The sequence below is a fragment of the Diabrotica virgifera genome, chromosome 4 (assembly GCF_917563875.1).
Source record: "Diabrotica virgifera virgifera chromosome 4, PGI_DIABVI_V3a".
Lineage (NCBI taxonomy): Eukaryota > Metazoa > Arthropoda > Insecta > Coleoptera > Chrysomelidae > Diabrotica > Diabrotica virgifera.
Window position 1 is genome coordinate 251,252,484 of NC_065446.1, and position 21,781 is coordinate 251,274,264.

General features: G+C 34.6%; 1 protein-coding gene across 4 annotated transcripts in view; it reads left to right on the forward strand.

Annotated features, from left to right (window-relative positions):
- The window catches only part of LOC114326188 (telomerase-binding protein EST1A-like), a 412,813-nt gene that overhangs the window by 372,211 nt on the left and 18,821 nt on the right, over positions 1-21,781 (forward strand). For all 4 annotated transcript variants that reach the window (XM_028274455.2, XM_050648854.1, XM_050648853.1 and 1 more), the window contains 3 exons: positions 5,856-6,003; positions 18,479-18,775; positions 19,411-19,615. In XM_028274455.2, coding sequence (XP_028130256.2) covers positions 5,856-6,003; positions 18,479-18,775; positions 19,411-19,541 — 576 coding nt within the window. In that variant the 3' untranslated portion in view covers positions 19,542-19,615. The remainder of the gene's footprint in view (positions 1-5,855; positions 6,004-18,478; positions 18,776-19,410; positions 19,616-21,781) is intronic.

Below are 21,781 nucleotides of genomic sequence, written 5' to 3' on the forward strand. Positions count from 1 at the left end.
TTTCATTTCTCCATAATTATCGACATTATGTCATTCAGTTCAATTAAACCAAATATTTTTAAATCGTTTTGTAAGTAGATTTTTGCAAATAAGTAAATAATTATACCACATGTTTTTAATTAGTCAAAATTTTACTTCCTTTGCCAATAGCGCACCTATAAATTTCCTTTTGGGGGGGATTGGCTTGGACACCGAATTTTTTTTGTATTGTTTGTGAAAGACAAGTTACATTTCCCTACTATTCTTTATATATTTTTCAAATGCCGGGGGAATAACCACCAACACCCCCCTGGGTGCACTACTGTCCTTTGCATTAAAGTGGAAAACGCTCATTTCCAAAAATTTCATTTTGTATTGGATAAGAGGATCTGTTGATAAAGAACAAACAAAACAAAAAAAAAACAACAAAATTATATTTCATATCTCATATTTTTTAAGTTTTGTAAAAAGGAATATTTTAAGAAAAATCTACTGTTGTTAATTTGGAATGCATGCTTCCCAGTTAAATTACCATACGTTGTGCGTTAAACAAGATAAATATAAGCACGATCTTGAACACGATAAACGAAAAAAATTAAAACACGGCTAAAGTATGTGCGTCAACGTCTAGTATCTACTGTAGGACTGCACAAATTGAAAGAAGAAGAAAAAGAAGAAAAGTTTCTCAGCAGCCACATGACGCGGTATCGCCCTGTAGGTGTATATACAAGTATATGTTGGATTGCTACAAAAGATTTATTGCCCACCATAGATCGTACATTATCAGTGTAATCGTTGGAATGTCTCGTGCATAATCCTCCACTGTCGTTCGTCGTATTCCTTCTGGTGTAATTAGTGTTTTAGCGTCAGAAAAACACCTTCGTACACGAAAACTAACTAAACATTTGTCTGCATATTTGTATTTCGTAAAACTTTTAAACTACAGCAATTTTATGTGCATTGGTTGACGAAAAACCGGACAGTTAATGTTTTTGTGATTACTCGAAAGTGATAAAGATATAACGGCATAACTTTTTAACAAAATATTCTAAAAGTAATTTTGACTGCAAAACTAACAGGATACTTGTTCTTCCTAGAAAATGCACAGCTCAACATTATTTCTTAAATTGATGACATCAACTCTAATCTTTCAACTATGGTGTGGTAAAAAAACCCACAGTATAGGGAGATAATTATGTAATGTTTCCTCCATATGATCTCGTCCATGAGTTCAGTGCTTCAATCAGAAGCACTGAACACATTTTTGATTGATATTAACTGTAAAGAAGAATTAATCAAATTCGCCATGGAAAATAATACATGACAAGGACAATAACTCACTAGCATTTCTGGAGGTATTAATCATAAAGGAAGATATAGGATATAAGATATGTCTACCACAGCAACAAGTATTTAAATTATCACTAACATCACAGCATTAATATTAAAAATGGAACTATCAAATCACTATGTGATGGAGCTCAAAATACCTGCTTCAAAGAAAATTCCTTTCAGAAAAAATACTTACTAACAAAGATTTTAACCAAAAATGATTATTCATTGCCATGTATAAATAAGGAATTCCACAAGATTAAAGAAAGAAAACTGAACACTAAAAACGATCCACAAATGCTTACAAAAAGGGAGTTGAAGAAAACAACAATACCAAATTAATGTAAAAGGTCTATCAGTAAAATTAGAAGGAATAGGAAATAAATGCAATAAAACCGTTTTATTGTGGCATGTTTAAGTTAAATATTGATTTTATGGGATTAACCTGTAATCGTTTATAATGAGGGAAATAATATGAGCTCATGAGACATATTATGCCCTCATGTTATCTGCTGAGTTCATGGGTATCACTTGTCTAGATATAATGAGTGTTTTTCCGATTTCTGTCGAAACTTCCCAAATTGTTCATGAGACACAAGTACGTGTAAGACATTACGGATGCTTGTGTCTTCTCTGACAAACATACATTATTATATCTCCTGTCTCTCGTTGTTGTGTTTTTAATCGCTTAAGATAGGAATAGGTCTGGATCCCGCGTATGAAAAAAAATTGATTAATAGCAAGCTGAAAATTTGTTAATAGCTTAAGGGTGTCTAGTCGGATAAACTTTGATATATGGGAACACTGGAACAGGGGCAGTTTTAATTGTGGAACAGGTTAAAAATTTGGAACGGTCAGACCACGAAAACGGCACATTTATTTTGTCCGACAGAACAGACTTAAACTCCCCGAACAGAGATTAAACTCTCATGAAAAAATCAGACTGCTATTTATCACCTGTCATAATTCCTGTCATTTGACATATCCTACATGTTCCACTCATTAAAACGCCCATTTGGTGATAAATAGCAGTCTGATTTTTGCATGAGAGTTTAATCTCTGTTCGGAGAGTCTAAGTCTGTTCTGTCGGACAAAATACATGTGCCGTTTTCGTGGTCTGACGGTTTCAGATTTTTAACCTGTTCCACAATTAAAACTTCCCCTGTTCCAGTGTTCCCATATATCAAAGTTTGTCCGACTAGACACCCTTAAGCTATTATCAAATTTTCAGCTTGCTATTAATCAACTTTTTTTTCATACGCGGGATCCAGACCTAGAAAAATATGATACTCTCTGACTTAAGCAGTTGTTGGACTTTCGTGTTTGTTGTACCGATACCGTTTAAATTAAACCATTCACAATAAAATAAAAAGAGTCAGGTTTATTTCAGTCATAAGGATAGAAATAATAATAATGAATATAAACTGCGCGTCATAGAAAACGGGCACCCTAAAAAATGGGTCATTTTTGATGTCGCGTATCTCCTAAACCTGTTGTCCGATTTAAATGGTTTTTTGAACATGTTATAGCCCTAATCTTTGTCAGTATTCCTGTAATAATATTTTTGCTAAAAAGGTAAATTTTCATTGTATACCGGGTGTACGAATCAAACCGTGTTTTTTTCTCAAAGTTCGCAATACCCTGTGGAATATTCTAGCATTTATAAAATACTGAAATTAAAACGCAACTATAGCCTCAGGTTTTCTTAACATTCTGTTTTTTGATTCATTTGCTTATGTTGGATAATACAAAAGTTATGTACTTTAACAACTAGCCATGTTCTTCATCAGTACAGGGTGTTATAAATCTAAAGGGTTATAGGGATTAAATAAGTTCGACAAACTTTAAGGGGTAATTCTGCATTAAAAATAATGACAGTTTGCTTTATAATCATATATCCGCAAAAGCTTCGTTTCCGAGATACGGGATGTTAAATTTTTTCTTACAAACTGATGATTTATTTATTGCTTTAAAACCGGTTGAGATATGCAAATGAAATTTGGTAGGTTTTAAGAGATGGTTATTGCGCATTTTTTAACATTCAACTAAGAATTTTATATTCACTATTGGAGCGCATGCGGGTAATATGACCGATCATATTATTCGTATGCACGCCAATGGTGAATAAAAAATTCTTAATTGTATGTCAAAAAATGTTCAACAATTAGGTCTTAAAACCCACCATATTTCATTTGCATATCTCAACCGGTTTTAGGGCAATAAATAAATAGTCAGTTTGTAAGAAAAAATTCAACATCCTGTATGTCGGAAACGAAGCATTTGCGGACATATGTTTATAAAGCAACCGGTCATTATGTTTTCATGCAGAATTACCCCTTAAAGTTTGTCGTACTTCTTTAGAAACACCCTGTACTGATAAAGAGCATGCATAGTTGTTAAAGTACATAACTTTTGTATTATCCAACGTAAGCGAATGAATCAAAAAACAGAATATTAAGAAAACCTGAGGCTATAGTTGGGTTTTAATTTCAGTATTTTATAAATGCTAGAATATTCCACAGGGTGTTGCGAACTTGAGAAAAAAACACAGTTTGATTCGTACACCCGGTACACAATGAAAATTTACCTTTTTTGCAAAAATATTATTACAGGGATATTGACAAAGAATAGGGCTATAATATATTCAAAAAAATCACTTAAATCGGACAACAGGTTTAGGAGATACGCGACATCAAAAATGACCCATTTTTTAGGGTGCCCGTTTTCTATGACGCGCAGTGTATTAATGAATATTAATATAATAATGAATACATATTATGAGCGAAAAGTACGAACACCTCTCTCTCTCTCTCTCTCTCTTGTCGTTTCCCCATTACTGAGGATCGTGATTTCTTCCAATATTCCTAACGATGTTTCCCCATTGGTCTCTATCATCAGCTGCTCTAAGAGCTTCGCAGAATGAGTTTCCAGCTGAATTCTTTATTTGGTCGGACCATCTAGTTGGTGATCGTCCTCTTGATCTTCTCCCCGGAACGTTTCCAGAAACGATTAATCTCTCCAAACTGTCGTCACCTCTGCGAACCACGTGACCAAAGAATTGCAGAATTCGTTGCAGACATATTGTAGACAGCCTTTTTTTAATATTGAGTTGGTTTAGAATGGAGACGTTTGTCCTATGAGCTATCCATGGTATGCGCAGCATTCTTCTCCAGCACCACATCTCAAAGGCATCAATTTTGTGGCGCTCGCATGCGCGAAGAGTCCAAGTCTCTGCTCCGTATAGAAATATTGAGAATACAAGGGCATTCACCAGTCTCATCTTGATATTTTGAGAGATAGATCTGTCTTTCCAAACTTTAGTTAGGCGACTCATCGCATTTTTTGCCACGAACACACCTCACAAAGGCACAAAAACGCCATTCTAAAAGTGCAGTAGAAAGAACGACATTACCACGGAATCTAGGAGGAAGAGGACTTATGGATATAGGTGAGCAATTAGATAAACAAATTGCTAATTTAAGAAATTATTTTCAGATGCAAACTGAGGGAACCAGAAATGCGCATAAACCACCTCACTAAAGACGAAAAAATGCGCACCTGGATGGCTAACCCTCTGCACGGGCGACATCCCAATGAGGTCAGCCAAGACTATGTCGACAATACAGCGTCGAACTATTGGTTGGCATCAGGAAAGATGTTCCCTGAAACGGAGGGTTCATTACTGGCCATTTAGGATCAGGTTATACCAACCAGAAACTACCTGAAATATATCGTCAAATACCCTCAGGTTCAAAACGACAGATGCCGATATGGATGTCAAGTCCAAGAAACCATCCAACATATTACAGGGGGCTGCCAGGCATTTGCTACAACTGAATACAAGGAACGGCATGACGCAGTGGGAAAGATCCTTCATCAAGAGATAGCTATCAAGCTGGGACTTCTCCAAACGGACCATCTCCCATATTATCAATACGTCCCTGAGAGTATGCTTGAGAATGACAACTACAAGCTATACTGGGACCGCACTGTGCTCACAGACCAAACAGTGGCACATAATAGACCAGATCTCGTACTAGTTAATAAATAACAATAATCTACGTAGTAAATTTACTGAAAAGATCGCCAAGTACAGAGATCTGGAAATTCAAATACGAAGACAATGGAGAATGCAAAGTACCCAGACGATACCTATTATTATGTCTACTACTGGAGTCATTCCGAAGAACCTCCTCGAAAGCATAAAAAGGCTGGGTCTAAATGAACATCTTTACAAGACCATGCAGAAAGCTGTACTACTCGCAATGGCCAGATGTGTACGAAAATTTTTGGGAGATACACCTGCATACCAAGCCATCTAGGGCTCGATAACACGGAAAGAGTCCCACCAGAGCTCAATCCTTTTGATACCGTAGGTATCTGGGATGAGTCAATTTTCCCCTTAGAGGGATTGTGAGCCGTATGGCTAAATCTGATGAATATATAAATATATTTAACGACTATTTTGTGAAAATTTCGAAAAATAAGCGTTTATCGTTTAATAGATAATAGTCAATAGAACTTAAAGACATTTTTTGTTACAGAAAATTCTTAGCCAGTCAGTAGTGAGTGTTCACGTGGAAGTAAGGCCGAAATACCTAGTCCCAGACACCAATTGTTTTATCGATCACATGAATGGTATCAGTGCCATTGCAGAATCCCATTCCTATACGCTTATGGTTCCTATAGTTGGTAAGTAAATACATTTTATCTACTCTATATCATATTATGTATAAGTTTTTAGTTTGTGAAAACTGTCATTATAGATAGTAGTACGTGAAGGGTTTAAAGTGTGCGTGAAGCGTGAAGTAACAATGTATTTTAAATGGGATTTACTTTTTTGCACTGTTTTTTGGCACACTTTCATAATCAAATATTCTTAACTTTCGCGTTGTCATGGTGATGTGAAAGTTCTAAAAATTGTAGAATATAAATGTATTCCTGTGACGAAGAGTTGCAGTTTTTTTTTATTTGTTTTTCATAGATAAAATATTGTATTAAACTGTGCGTGAAGTACTTTTTGCTCACTTACGAGATGTATAAGACACGCCCCGCTCGTGCTCTAAACATCGCGTGCGTTCGCAAAAAGCATACTTCACGAACTGTTTCATAAATAACTATTTTTCAATTTTCTTTGATTTCTTAGTGTTGCTGGTTATTTCGCTGTTGTTATTCCAGTACATATTAGTTTTTGGTTTGTATCCTTGTTTTATTTTTGTTTGTTAAATTTGTATGCATTTCGTGTTTCGTCTTCTCTGACAAAAGAAACTCTTTCGTGTTTATTTTCATGCCAATTATTTCTGCGTTATCTCTTTTCTGTCTACACAATTCACCTGTTCGTCTTTTACTTTTATATACTATTTTTCTTTCTCTAATTCGTCTAGTCAAATATATTCTAGGTGCTTCATTTGGTTCTTCAATGCCGCCTTACATTCATTATCAAACCATTGTGGCCTTCCATTCATTTGTATATAAGTGGTTCCACTTATATACCTACAAATAAATGGACTCAGCGAAGTTCGATGGATAGGTCCCGGAATATATAGAAAAGAAGGCGGAAAAGTGGAAGAAGGTAAAATGGTGTCTGCATTTTGGTTGTTCCACATTAAAATCTTAAAAAAACAACCAAATCACAATTATAATACTTCAATGCAATGCAATAGGACAAGTTCGACGCACAGACAGTGTTGAAGAATTTGGACTAGGCAACAGTAATAACAGAAGTGACAGGTTATAGGAATATTTTGAAGATTATGCAATGATAGTCACTAACACATGGTTTAAATTACCTGAGCGTAGAATGTATACATGGGAAGCACCACATAATGTACACATTACTGTAAAGCCAACAAGAAAGCAAAAAGACTATAAACAAACGATTCAGAAATCTGTTAAAGGTCATACATAATTTGTTAGTCGCTAAAATGGAAACTAATTTAAAAACTGGCAAGAAAAAAGTAAGGATAAGACCAATAGATAAAACTAGATAGATCAAGACCAAGCCCAGATATTAACAATTTTATTTCATTGTCTAAGGAATTACAAAAACTCTGAAACACTTTTGGAATAAAATCATCAGACATAAAGATATCATCACTAACACCTGTATCCAGTAGGTACCTTAACCTTCCGATGACCAAGTGGGGGAAAATGACCCCAGGTCAATAATGACAATTAACAAAAAAATGAAGTTTTTTTTTAATTTTTTTAAAGTTTTTTTTTGCATGGACTTTATGTCATTCAGCCAGTCACAACATGAGTATTAGTGTCATGTGTAGTGTGTATGTTGAGTAAGTGTCTTGTTACTTTGCAAAGTCGACGTCATTAGCGTAAAACTACTTGGAATTACACATAATAGACGGTATTTTACTAAACATCAACTTCAGAATATATTTTTAATTCGTAAAATATAGGGAATTTTTTTTATTTTAAAATATGAGGATATCTAGAATGATATTAAAGTCAAATAAAAAAATAATGAATTAAAAATTGGAAATACTTTTGAATTTATTAAAGAAAAACATACGCTGGGGTCCCAATTTCCCCCGCTTGGTCATCCGAAGGTTAAGGGAGAAATGTATTAAATGTGGTAATAATATCATTAAAATGTGACAGCTCCTAAAACTCCGCTCGTGTCCATAATGAAAACTGACGTTCTAAAGTTACTTCCAGAAAAGATGAAATTTTGTTCCGTGTCCGATTCATCACATTGTTTCCCTAATGTATTAGCCGGAATACTAGATTTATTCATTAAGAGCTCGAAGCAGCAGACGCTTTTATAAAGGTTAATGACGTTAGTTCAGTGTACTTCATTAATTTTTAAAGCGAATTTAGCTGATTTAGAGACTGCAGAGGATTCGAAACGAACGGACTAAATGCATTTTCGGAATCTCTTTAGAACAAATTACGTTTCTATGACAGATAATAGTTTCAGACAAGTTTGTAGTCAAGCGGAGCGGAAAGTCAGTTAACAACTCCAACTTCGAAGTTTCGGCTTGGCGCAGCGTATTCGTTTGTAACAGATTCGGAATCTATACGGGAAGATTAGAGGTGTGGAAGGTTTGTCGATGACAAAGTACCAGTGACTCCTGAAAGTATTTTATTCTTCTGAATTTCAGGATTTGGATATTTGTTGCTTGTTTGTGGCATCAAACAATCTATTCTTTTTCTTAGGGCGCCTATTTGTTCCTATTGTTGGCGATCAGCATGGTTGTCCTAACTTTGCTTGCTGCTATTGGGAATAGTTCGGTTATAGACGCATTGCACGACTTTCTCAGTTTTGAAGCCAATATATTCTTCCTGGTACTCTCTTTCCAAACATCTTGTCCATAAGAATGAGTTGCAACAAGCCATCTGCTCATTTCTCATAATACGGCCAAGATATTCTAATTTTCAATATTAAATTGTGTTAGTAATCTCGCATTTCTTGTCAATTCTACGCAGGGCCTCAATATGTAGGTGTCATCACATCTCTAAAACCTCGAGCTTTTCTAAAAGAGGATCCGAAAGAAGGTAAAATGGAAGAGGCTTCTCTTCTTCGTTTACTAACGTAGAAAACACGTAACGTAACATACAAAAACCATATACATACTTATTTAATATTTCTCGCTTATATTAACTTTTTACTGAACTATATGTGGACATATGAACAATTTGGTGTTGGAGGATAACTTTTACTTTGGATGGGTCTAATTTATTGGGTCTAATTATACCATACTATTATTAGTTAATTCAGAATTAACAGTCCTATTACTAATTATTATTAACCTGTCTACGAGAATACTAACTTAATATATGATATTCATGAGATACGTTCCACCTCTATAGATTCAAATTCTCCTGCTGGAAAATAAGATACATTCACCAAAACTAAACGTCTGATCAGTCTTAAGGTCCCATTTGGTGCCGTAGTGTTAGATGAGTTTGAATTAACGCAGTTTGCAGTTGACTGATTTTATTTCGTCTAAACATAACGAACAGATTGAGATAGGAAAACTGTAACTTTTGGGCATGTCGTCAACAAAACCGGAACTGAGAAATAGGGAACTTCGTTCGCTAATTCCCACTAAATTTTAGTTTACAGTAAAGTCGACAATGTGTACCAAATCAATAAGAATAACTGTAAGCCAAACCGCACACCAAAGAAACATGAAACGAAAAACATGAAACATGAAACGAAAAACATGTTTCATGAAAAGAAAACAATGCTAAACAAATCTCCAAAGTCCGCCTACCAATGAAACGAGTGTGATTCATGCTCATGACACATTTTTATTTTCGAAGAGTTTCATAAATGGCCGGACATATAATTTGTTTAGCAGTGGTTTATTTCCATGAAACGTAATTTACGTTTCATGTTTCTTTGATGTGCGGCCTGCCTTAGGGAATATATAGGGTCGTAAGTTTTTATATAAAATACCTCCACACTTGAAGAGTAAAGTTTTCAACCAGTGCATTTTTCCTATCATGGCAGATGATAACCAAACCTGCAGCCTACGACAAATATGAAAATACTCGTCACAAGATAAAGGGTAACGGGGTATGAATGCCACATAGAAAGAGGAGCGACAGGGTAAGATAAAAAATAAAACTGGAGGATATCACAACTAAAATTGCCAAACTCAAATAGTGCTTCGCAGGCCACACTGCTAGACAAAATTACCAACGTTGGAGACAAAAAGACCAAAGAAAGCCACAATACAACATTGAACGATCTTATAAAGGTAGACGACCAAGAGTAAGACCACAAATGAGATGGGTAGATGAGTTCAAAAACGTAGCCAGAACAAATTTGAAGTATGTTACTCAGGATAGAGGTCGATGGAAGGAGTTGGGAGAGGTCTATGTCCAAAAATGGACGGTAGAAGGCTAAGAAGAGGAAAAAGATGATGATAACCAACCAAAAGAAGAAGACGCACTGAGTTATCCGATATAATATAAGTGTAGACCTCCATATCTTAGGGAGGTTGTTGTTTTATTTTTTAATGTTGTAATTGCCTCCAGAAGTTCTTGAATTTTTATATGGTCACTTCTATATTAAAGATTGTTATTCTAAGTCGTTTGATAAAACTCCCAGAGTTTTATCATAGATTCTTATGGTGTAGCATTTTCTATCAATGTTTTATAATATACTTAAAAATTCATATACCCCCAATCCCTTTTCATTTAACGCCTCGCACGTCAAAATTGAACCAATAACAACAAAGATACGATATAGTGCCTCTTTGACCAGCTATCATGTTTATTTTTTGTCTTAAAAATTCATCTACGCTCAATCATTCATCTACGCCTCGTACGTCAAAATTGAAATAACAATGAAGATACTATATAGTGGCCCTTTGGCAATGCTGACTTGTTTGTTTTTCCTCTTGAAAATTCATCGGTGTCCAATTACCTTTCGCTTAACGTATCACTCGTTCCAATCGGACGAATGACAACGATGATACGATATAGTACCCCTTTGGCAATGTTGCCGTATTTGTTTTTTCTATGAAAACCGTAATCGCCATTCCCTCCCCTTTCCAAGGAGCTCGCTTACTTGAAGATCCGACGAGCCGTCTCAGCTCCACCACAAAAAGCGTCAAAAATTAACAGAATGGACATTAGCGCTTTCTTTTGATGGGATTTTACATAAAGGCGGAGTAGAAATATACAGAGTGTCCTCATAGTCCTTTTACTTTAATTATACAAAATTTGAGTTGCGTATTTTCAATGTCACTAATAAACGTTCCCAATTTTTGCCGATGTTTTCCACGTTTCCCTGTAGGTATAACATGTTTTTGTTTGTTCTGTCGTCTTTTACAAGTTCTTGTGATATGACCATTTTTTTAACTTTGGCTCTGTTTTCGTTAAACAAATAATATACAAGAAGAAAACAATTTCTGCCTGTCGTAGTACTACTTAGCTCTGCAATCTCACGTTTCGCTAGTGTATCATTTCCCCAGTTTCCAAAAAAGACAGTAATGAGCAGAAAGACTCAAGGAAGATATGCCTTGCATTCGCCCTGACGACGTTTCAAACTTAGGGAAACGCCAAAGACCCATATTACTCAGCGTGCTCAAACAATGGACAACTTCATTATACAGGGTGTCCCAAAAAGATTGATCATAAATTATACCACAGATTCTGGGGTATAAAATAGGTTGATTGAAAGTCACTTAGCCTATATACAATAGTGCACACAAAAAAAGTTACAGCCCTTTGAAGTTACAAAATGAAAATATTTTTTTTCATATATCGAAAACTCTTAGAGATTTTTCATTGAAAATGGACATGTGGCATTCTGATGGCAGCAACATCTTAAAAAAATTAAAGTGAAATTTGTGCACCCCATAAAATTTTATGGGGGTTTTGTTCCCTTGAACCCCCTCAAACTTTTGTATACGTTCCAATCTAATTATTAGTGTGGCGCCATTAGTTAAACACACTGTTTTTAAAACATTTTTGCCTGTTATGACTTTGTCGATAAGACAGTGTTTATCGAGATATTTTGAATATTTATCGAATCCACCACATATTTGTATATGGTTATGTACGATTATAGAGACCTGTTAATAATCTGAAAATGTATTTATAATTTACATTTTTAAGTATATTTTGAAAAAGAAGCCACATCTCTACAAAAGATGATTAATCAAAAAAAGACTAAGAGGCAAAAAAGTTTTAAAAACACTGTGTTTAACTAATGGTACCACAATAATAGTTTAATTGGAACGTACACAAACATTTGGGGGGTTTAAAGGAACAAAACTCCCATTAAATTTTTATGTAAATATATTAAAAAAGAAACCGCATCTCGATACAAACTCGGTTATCGAAAAAATGCTAAAAGGCAAAAAAGTTTTAAGAACGTCGTGTTTAACTAATGGTACCACAATAATGAATTAATTGGAACGTACACAAAAGTTTGGGGGGTTTAAGGGATCAAAACCCCCATACAATTTTTATCGGGTGGACAAATATCACTATAATTTTGTTTTAAGATGCTCCTGCCATAAGAATGATACATGTCCATTTTTAATAAAAAACCTTTAATAGTTTGCGATATATTGAAAAAAATCAATTTTCATTTTGTAACTTCAAAGGGCTGAACATTTTTTATGAGCACATTTGTACCAAGGTAAGTTAGGTTCAATCGAACTATTTTTGACTCCCGAATGTGTGGTATAATTGTATAATTTATGACCAATGTTTTCGGGATACCCTGTATAAAAAGGCGAATAAATAAACAAACAAGCGACTCCAGACATATAACTGTAAATGGCAATGAGACAGAATAGGTCCAAGAATATATCGTCTTCCAAATTCTGAAACTTGACAAAGAAAACCAAAGTGCAGAAAAACATTGGATACCTTACAAAGGTAGACCACCAAGAGGAATACCACAGGTAGGTGGGTAGATGACGTCAAAAGAATAGCCGAAATAATTGGAAGTATGTTTCTCGGGATAGAGATCAATGGAAGGAGTTGGGAAAGGTCCAAAAATCTACGGTGGAAAGCTAAGAAGAAGAAAAAGAAGAAGTAGGAGATGATGATGATAATCAACCAAGAGAAGGACCATTGATTTATTATATGGGGCATAAGTATAGCACTCTATATCTTAGAAAGGTTGCTGTTTTATTCTTTGATGTGATCTTTCCCAGAAGTAAAAATTTGTCTTCCGTATCAATCGTTTGCAATGCGACTAATAAACTTTTCTGAGTGCTGATGTGTTCCACATTTTCCTGTATAATATTTTTGTTTGTTTTGTTCACTCTTATTTTAAAAGTTCTTATGATCTGAACGTGTCTTTTTTTCAACTTTTAATTTCATTGTCGTTAAATAAATAATATACAAGAACCAAACAATTTGTACTCGTCTTTTTACTACTTAGTTCTGCTTGCGTTCCGCTATACAGTGTATAATTTCCCCAGTTTCCAACAAAGACAGTAATGAGCCGAAAGGCGCAAGGAAGATATGCCCTGCATTCGCCCTGGCGACGTTTCAGACTTATGGGAAACGCTAAAGACCATATTACTCAGCGTGTTCAAACAATGGACAACTTCATTATATAAAAAAGGCGAATAAATAAACAAACAAGCGACTTCCCGAGTACTTTTGCCTCTCGACGTGTTCACATACACACATAAACACGAAAACCAATGAAGATGCAAATTTTTGCATAGACCATAATACGGAAGCTCCTTGGGTTACCTATCGGTTCACACGCGAAACTTGTACGAGCGTGCACACTCACACTCTGTAGAGGGTGTTGCTTTCTTTCTCGTGTCTTGAAAATTTTGATCTTTTGTCAAATTAACAAGAATAAAAAACCGCTAAACTCGATAATAATTAGTTACGCACACAATATTACAGCTACAAAAGATTGGTATTTCCTAATCTTCCCTTTTCTCAAACTGTAAGCTTTATCAAAGGTAGATACTCTTTTGAGACGTTTTACTTCAAATTCAGCAAATACTATGGAAAAATCTTTCAAAATAAAACTGGAATTTTATTTTCCATCAAAATGAATACATTTTCGCGGCACGTAATATTCAGATTAGCTTTTTTGTAGCTGGAGCATTTTGTGTACCATTCATTTTTACCGCGATTAGCGGTTTTTTATTCTTGTATGAGAAGTTTTTCAAATTATAAACCACTAAACCATTATCGCCCAAATGGTCAAATGGTCAGTCATCTCAATTTTTTTTAAATCTATTTTTTTTGTGTACCGGGTGTCCCAATAAGAATGGCTCTCGGCCATATCTCAGGAACCGTTTATAGTACAGCTTTGAGAAAAAAATATTTATAACAAAAGTTGCCTCGGGAAAAGTCTGGGAATTATTTTCATAATTGTAGGTTCACCGCTAGAGGGCGTAATTAAATATCAAAAATTAAAAAATCAAAATTTTACAAAACTTGTCTATTGAAAGGGCACTGAAAATTCGATAATCGTATTCTTCATAAAATTCTGCGCATATTTTATTTCACAAGTTTAAGTCTACCTTTGCAAATAAGAGGTGACGGTGAGTGGGAACCTTGTTATGAAAAAATGGCTGTAAGTCCGGTTCTGCTAAATCGAATTTTGGAAACTTGGTTTTGTTGAAAATTTTTTGCTCAATTAGAAATCCAATGAAATCAATTAATTTGTGGTCATCTGATTGAATACAACCAATAAAACCAACATTATACTGAAAACAGATCCCATGGGCTGTTTTCACTCAATCATATAGCTATGGATACCTACATTTCGTTTCATTTCGATTTTGACATTTCAAATATTCAATATTTCAAAATGTCACGATTTGGTTGTAATACTGATGAGAATATTAATGAAATTATCGAATCAAATATACCAAAGAATACTGTTTACAGTAAAAAATTTGTATTTTAATTGCACATTTAAATAAATTGTTTCTGCTCTGTATTTTTTTTTTCATAACCAGCAAAAAATTTTCTATCCGAATAACCCTCGAACATTGATAAATGCTCAAAAATTGTTTAACAACTTTCTCAAGCTTGTTGCTTACAGGCAACAGACCTCCGCCTACGGCGTCGGTCTGTTTCCCAGCAACAAGCTTTCGAAGTCTGTTATAAAATTTTTTCGAACAATTATCAATGTCCTTGGGTTATTACTACTGAAAACAGCTCTTTTTCGTCAATGTAAAAGTTATAATTTTGAAACAGCCTATTAAGTAATATGCCAGCTAGGAGGCGTTATTTAATTATTTTGAGAAATCTAGATTTCTTTGGAAAATATTAAATACAAGTATGTATTTTTAATCCTGTATTACAAAATTAGATCAAATTAGCAACATAATAGCGAAAACCGCATGTCGATACCTTTTTTCTGTCTCGAGATATCTTAAGAAACGTGTAAATTTTAAACCTAACCGTTACTGTCACCGGTAAACGAAGTAAAGGAAAGGTAGTGTGCTTTGGAAAAAACAAAGAAACATTTTTCAGATCTCAACGTATATAATTAATTTAAACAACAATAAGACAAACAACACTAAAATATAACAAAGAAATAAAAACAACTACTTAGTGACGGCTTAAATGTTCAAATTATTGCCTATCATTTTTGATAGTCAGATAATTGGACCCTTTCTTTTCGATAATGCTATTATTGGTGAACGCTATCTAATTTTTTTAAGGAATGAATTGCCTCTTCTTCTGCAAGATGTACCGCTAGCAGTTCGTAGTTGTTTCATCACGATGTTTGTCCCGCGCATTTTTCCAGAATAGTAAGATATTTTTTAGATGAGTCATTCGCTGATAGATGGATAGGACGTGGAAGCCTATTTTTTGGCTAGCCAGATCACCAGATTGAACTGTTTTAGACTTTTACTTATGGGGGCGGATTAAAGACCTTTTTTGCCGCTAGGCCCACTACTCGAGAAAACATGATCCAGAAAGTAGGAAACGCCATGCAAAGCATTGCGAGAGCAGAAATTGAGACTGCTGTTCAATATACTCTTAAAGAGTAAAAATACTTGCATCGAAAATTATGGGACATAATTTGAACATTTAAGTCGTCACTAAGTAGTTGTTTTTGTTTCTTTGTTATATTTTATAGTGTTGTTTGTCCTATTGTTGTTTTAATTAATACACGTTGACATCTAAAAAATATTTCTTTGTTTTTTCCACAGCACACTACCTTTCCTTAACTTCGTTTACCGGTGACAGTAACAATTATGTTTAAAATTTACACGTTTGTTAAGATCGCTCGAGATAGAAAAAAGGTATCGACATGCTGTTTTCGCTATTGTGTTGCTAATTTGATCTACTTTTGTAATACATGATTAAAAATGCATACTTGTATTTAATAAATTATTGTTCTATATAGCACAATACAAAACGAAAATCTATCAATTTACTAGAACTACCAACCTAATAAATGTTAAATATTAAATTACGAAAACACTTGTTTATAGAGCATCGATCCGATCGAGTTTACTTTACATCATGCACCTATTGTTTTCCCTGTATACAAGCCTCGGAAGCGATTGAGCCGCGGTGAACGTTTCAAAACCGAATCATTTCAGAGGCACCGCCATAGGCTAACACCTTTTCGCATACAATATCCCCAGCTGTCTGCTTACTACTACATGATATTCCGTCGTTACTACCATCCATGGGAATGTGTAAAATATGCTTTTGTTATCTAGTTATACACAATGCCGCCAACTCTCGAACAAAATAGTGCAATTTGTTACATGGTTCGAAAGACAAGCCAGGCCCACTGGCTATCATTTGGTTATGTATGTAAATTATTGTAAACTATTTCGAGTAAAGGTTCCTGACAGCTCTTGACTCGGAGCTAGAGTTGATTGTTGGTGTTTAAGTTTAAACAATCAATAGGAATATTTAAAATGCTATAACATATCGGATGTTTTAGTTCGAAGATTACTTTTGACAGAGAACATCCTAGAGCGTGTTTACTTATGCATAATATCTATATTATGACTAGTTCTGTTGTATTTTTATAAACATCTTCACCAGTAGACCACCCCGGTAGGTCAGTTAAGATAATGCTGATTTACTGTAGTTCTGTGATACTGAGGATTGAATTTTTTTAGGTACTGAGACAGATGGAAGTCGCTAGGGGCCAAATCTGGTGAATACGATGGATGCTCCAACAATCGAATGCTAATTAATAGATTTTAGCTATTGACTTTGACAACGGATTTCTTCTGCAAACCGGGTCTTTTTCACTAAGTTTTTGCTTCAGATAATCTAAAAGATTACAATTATGTATATTCAGAATCTATATTTTACCAGTTTGCAAGTAATCCACAAACAAAATCCCTTTCGTGTCCACAAAAAAACTTATGTTAACCTTCTTGGTCGATTTCTGGACACGAAATCGTTTCGAATTCGAAGAACCAGGTTCACACGACTTTTGTGCATCTTGTTTTGATTTAAGATCATAGTAATAAAAAAGTATTGAGTTAAAAAAAGAATGTGTGTGTACTTTGCAGGCACGTAAGAAGTTATACTTCTATTATATGATTTCAACGAAATTAATATACTTTAAACGGTTTATTTATATTTTATTTAAATATTAAACTAATTTTAATACTTACTACTTTTCAAAATTTTTTTATTAAAACAGTACCAAAAATTAAAAGAATAAAACACACACAAACACATTGAAAAATGCCACAAATGATTTCTGAACAATAATTGTCGGAAATTTTTTTAACTAAATACCTACGTATTTTCTGAAAAAATATATATATAATAAATATACTTACAATCATAAAATGTATAAAAAAAAATAAAAAAATAAAAGTTTCTATTGGGGTTCGAACCCGCTTATTTTTGCGCAGTTAGTATTGGAATTAATTCATCTTACACTTTCACCCACGGAGACACATGCATCATGTGGGAAGGTCGACGAACTAAACGGTTTAAACTTTTGACAGTTCTGAATTTAACCAAATTATTTTGATTTTTGTAGAATATTGAAATATTAAAATACAACAAAACATAGAGTATGAAAACAATATATTAGGTAAATATTGATAGAAATTTTGATGGTAATCAAATTATGTAAATCAAAGCATTACATACTATTTTGGTAGGTTCATTTTAAATTTTCCAAATAGGTAGGTACCTATGCAATTTTTTATTAGGATACTGAAACATTTACAATTATTACGTACCTGTCGTTTTTAAAAACTATTTAAAAAGTCACTAGAATTATAAACTTGCTTTATTCTTTGCCATCATAATAATATAAACTAATATACACAACATTTCTTTATCCATAATCTCCAACAATTATTGACATGATTTTAACACCCAATTAGATCCCGTATAACGTTTGAGCGACTAATACCATACTGTCGGTGTGCGCATGCGCCCAGGAAAATAAAAATTCACCCTCGTGCCTAAAGAAGTATAACTTCAAAAAATATAGAACAGTTTTTGCATAGAATTAGGTTCTCTAGCCACTGCCGTGGTTATTTTGACCAAAAAATTTTTCACCCACGATGAGGGGTGGGAACCACCCCTAAGATAAAAGCGCCACAGAATATAGGGTAGACTTTGTTTCTTGAGCTATTCCGTACTTACAGTGAAAATATCGAGTAAATTGATGCAATAGGATCGAATTCGGAGCCAAATACTCTCACTGACTGCACTAATAGTGAAAAATTTAACACCTTTCTCTTTGTTACAGTTCTAAGTGAATTAGAAGGTCTCTCGAGAGGCGGCAAAGGCCCCGCCCCGGACTCACGTAGCGCTTTGGATCCGCAGCACGTGAAGAGAGTAGCAGATTGCGCCAGAGAAGCCTTAGAATTCCTCAAGAATAGACACGCCTCAGTGAAATGCGTCACGACCAAAGGCGCTATCCTTCCGTCCACGAATTTTTCCACAGAAGATGACACGATGTGGGACAATAGTTTTAAGAACGACGATAAGATTTTAACTACGTGTTTAGGTTTATGTAAGGGGAATGCACAGGAGGTTTCTGAGGGTAAGTGTCCATCTAGTAATGTAACAATCTCCCAGAAAAAGGTCCCAAAAACTAAGTTTTCTTTCAGTTCCGTCTTTTAACAAAAAAAGTTTTGTCAAACCCGATTTACATAAATCAATTGCTTCCTAAAAGAATTGCGTTATAAATTCGTTTGTATATTAGGAAGAAAGCTGTTTTAGTCTGCCTCTTAAAAAGTATCGACATTATTTGTTTTAGAGAACCCTGTTCTTACAGCTTCTTCGATTTTGTTTATAACGGAACATCTGCATACACTTGCGAATTATTTTAGAGTTGAGAAAATTTGTATATTGTCTCTAGGATGCGAACCTAACTGTTATAATATTTTTACTGGGAACTGCCAAAAAGCGATGTCAGCATTTAGATAGAGCGTGATGTGTTGTTTCGTTATTGGTGGAAAAATCTTTCGACGGCATGAACTGTTTTGTGTGTCCTGATTCGATTGGTTGGATGAGATGATGCGATCGCCAATAGATTTATTTCGCCAGGGAATTGCGATTCATTAGGCCATCGAGTGAGCAAGTCATATTTCAGGGGTTTCTCCGTTCTTAGGGAGCCGTTAATATATTGAGAGAATGTTTTTTATTGTAAAACTTACGATCCTTTTTTTGTTCCAGGGGAACCCCGCAATCTTGTGCGGGAGGTGGTACTTCTGACGGAAGACAGAAACCTGAGGGTGAAAGCCTATGCGCGAGACGTTCCCGTTAGGGAACTGCCCGATTTCATGCGTTGGGCCGGACTGGGATGAACCTAATAGAAATAAAATAAATAATGCCAAAGCAGCTGCTCTCTACATCACATGTAAGGTGCTCCATTAGTCTGGTAAGTTTTATTGAAAGTCTGTTGAGTATTTTTGCTACAGAGAAATAATCAACACATGAATGTGAAAAAATGTGCAAGATATTTCGTTAAATGTTTTATAAGTGTAGCTATAATTATCAATAATGACAACAATGTAGTATAGGAGAGGGGAGTAGTTTGGAATACCGAATATTTCTAAAAATAGATTTACTCTCGAAATCATCACCAATACTGTCGCTTGTCACTCTCACTTTTGTCATTAACATTTTATTTATTATGTTGTTATTTAAAAAAATGTGTTTTAAATAAGGCATAGGTGGTTTAAACCAATAAGCAACCAATGGAATTTCATAAAAAATATTTATTTTTAACTCTTAAAAATAGATTTTTAAGATTAGGTTTCAGTCATTTTTTCTTATGCTCTATTTACAAAAACCACAGATATAATCTACTTTTTATACTGCTCTAAGTACTCTCTGCCTGTCAAGGTTAGCCCACAGTGTTTTTGAATCCAATTTGTCCCCTACTATTTTTTGGAGAATTTACAGAAGGTACGTTTCTTCCTCATTCTTTAGTTGTTCGCATCCATTATACTACTACGCTTGAATATCAGAATGAAACCACTTATTACTGGTAACATTCTAATCATCTCTAGGTCGAAAAGATTAGCATAGGGTCTTTAAATGTTTATTTTTTCTTGTTTTTTTTTGTTTTGTTTTTCTTCATTTCGCTTTTTCTTTTAGTCCAGTATCTAACTCTTTTATATGCGAAGCAAGTTTTTACAGAAGAAAAGCAGAATAGAGTGAAAGTTATTTACTATAGCTAATTACATTTAGAGTCGTTTGACAATATCACTTATGCACCTAGTACTCAAATGTAAATCAGTTATACACGAAGACGGAGTAGACAATGGCATCTCCAAGTTTTGAAACACAATGAGATATGCAACCATATTCCTAGTACATAACAATACTGGTTCTCCTTGCCGTACATAACAATACTGGTTCTCCTTGCCTATCAGTGACGAATGTTGCAGACATGTTGTGTTGAACCAGGTTCTGAGGATCTTTAACCAGGATGTTCTTCATCTTCCTGGACCTCGCTTTCCAAATATCTTATTTCGTGCAAGATAGTTTGTAGGAGGGCATAACTGGAATCGCATAATGTGTCCGAAGTGTTTTAATTTCCGAGATTTGATGGCGGTCAGTACCTCTCGGTTCTTCTTTACTTTTCTGAGGAATTCCTCATTTTTGTGACTCCAAATTGCTTCCAATTTTCTGACCATGTCTTCGTTCAAGGTCCACGATTCAACACCATAAAAAAGGACGGAGAAGACGTAGCATCGCAGTATTCTTACTTTATACCAAGAAAGAGGTTGTGGCTGTTGAAAAATTTTCCCATCCGTTTGTAAGTGGATTATGTAGTTTCATAAATAACTTCTACAGTCTTGGTCATATGTGTTTAACACTACTGCTTTTCTTCATTTTTCTTCTAGACATCTCTAAAAAAATTCTTGTACGTCATATTTACATCTCGTTGTCATGGACCCCCTTCATTTTGAAATCGACCTCTGGGTGTCTATATATGTAGACGAATGTATTCTAGCAAATTTTAAATAAATAAAACTCTCAGTTCGAATTTATATACGACTATTTATTTAAGAACTTTACAACTCGGAATTATATTATCAACTCAATTAAACTAACACTAATTAAAATACGTTATTCCAGAATAATCTACGCCCATCTCTATTTCACCAGTATTCTGAACGCCACTTTTCTACACCCTCGCTACGCGCCGCTTCGCGAGAATGGGAGAATGTCGAGTCAGTCGAGTTGCGGCCGTTATTTGAGGTCGGTCAGAAGTAACTTTTTCGTTACAGTATGATTTAGCGGCACTGTTCATAAAGGCAATACAGTGACAAGAACTCCGGTTTTATACAGGGTGTTTGGTAAAGAATGGGCCATAGCTTAACCTTAGATAGGTTAAAATAGGTCGATTTAAGCTAACTTACCTTAGTACAAAAGTTGATAATAACCGAAATACAGGGTGTCAAAATTAAACTTTTATTTTATTTATTTTTGAATATTTGCTGACAGGCATGGGACAACAACACGAAATTTGGTAAGTGATGCTGGTACTGTACACCCTACTAAATTATGTTAAACAAACGTTTCTGGCAACTAC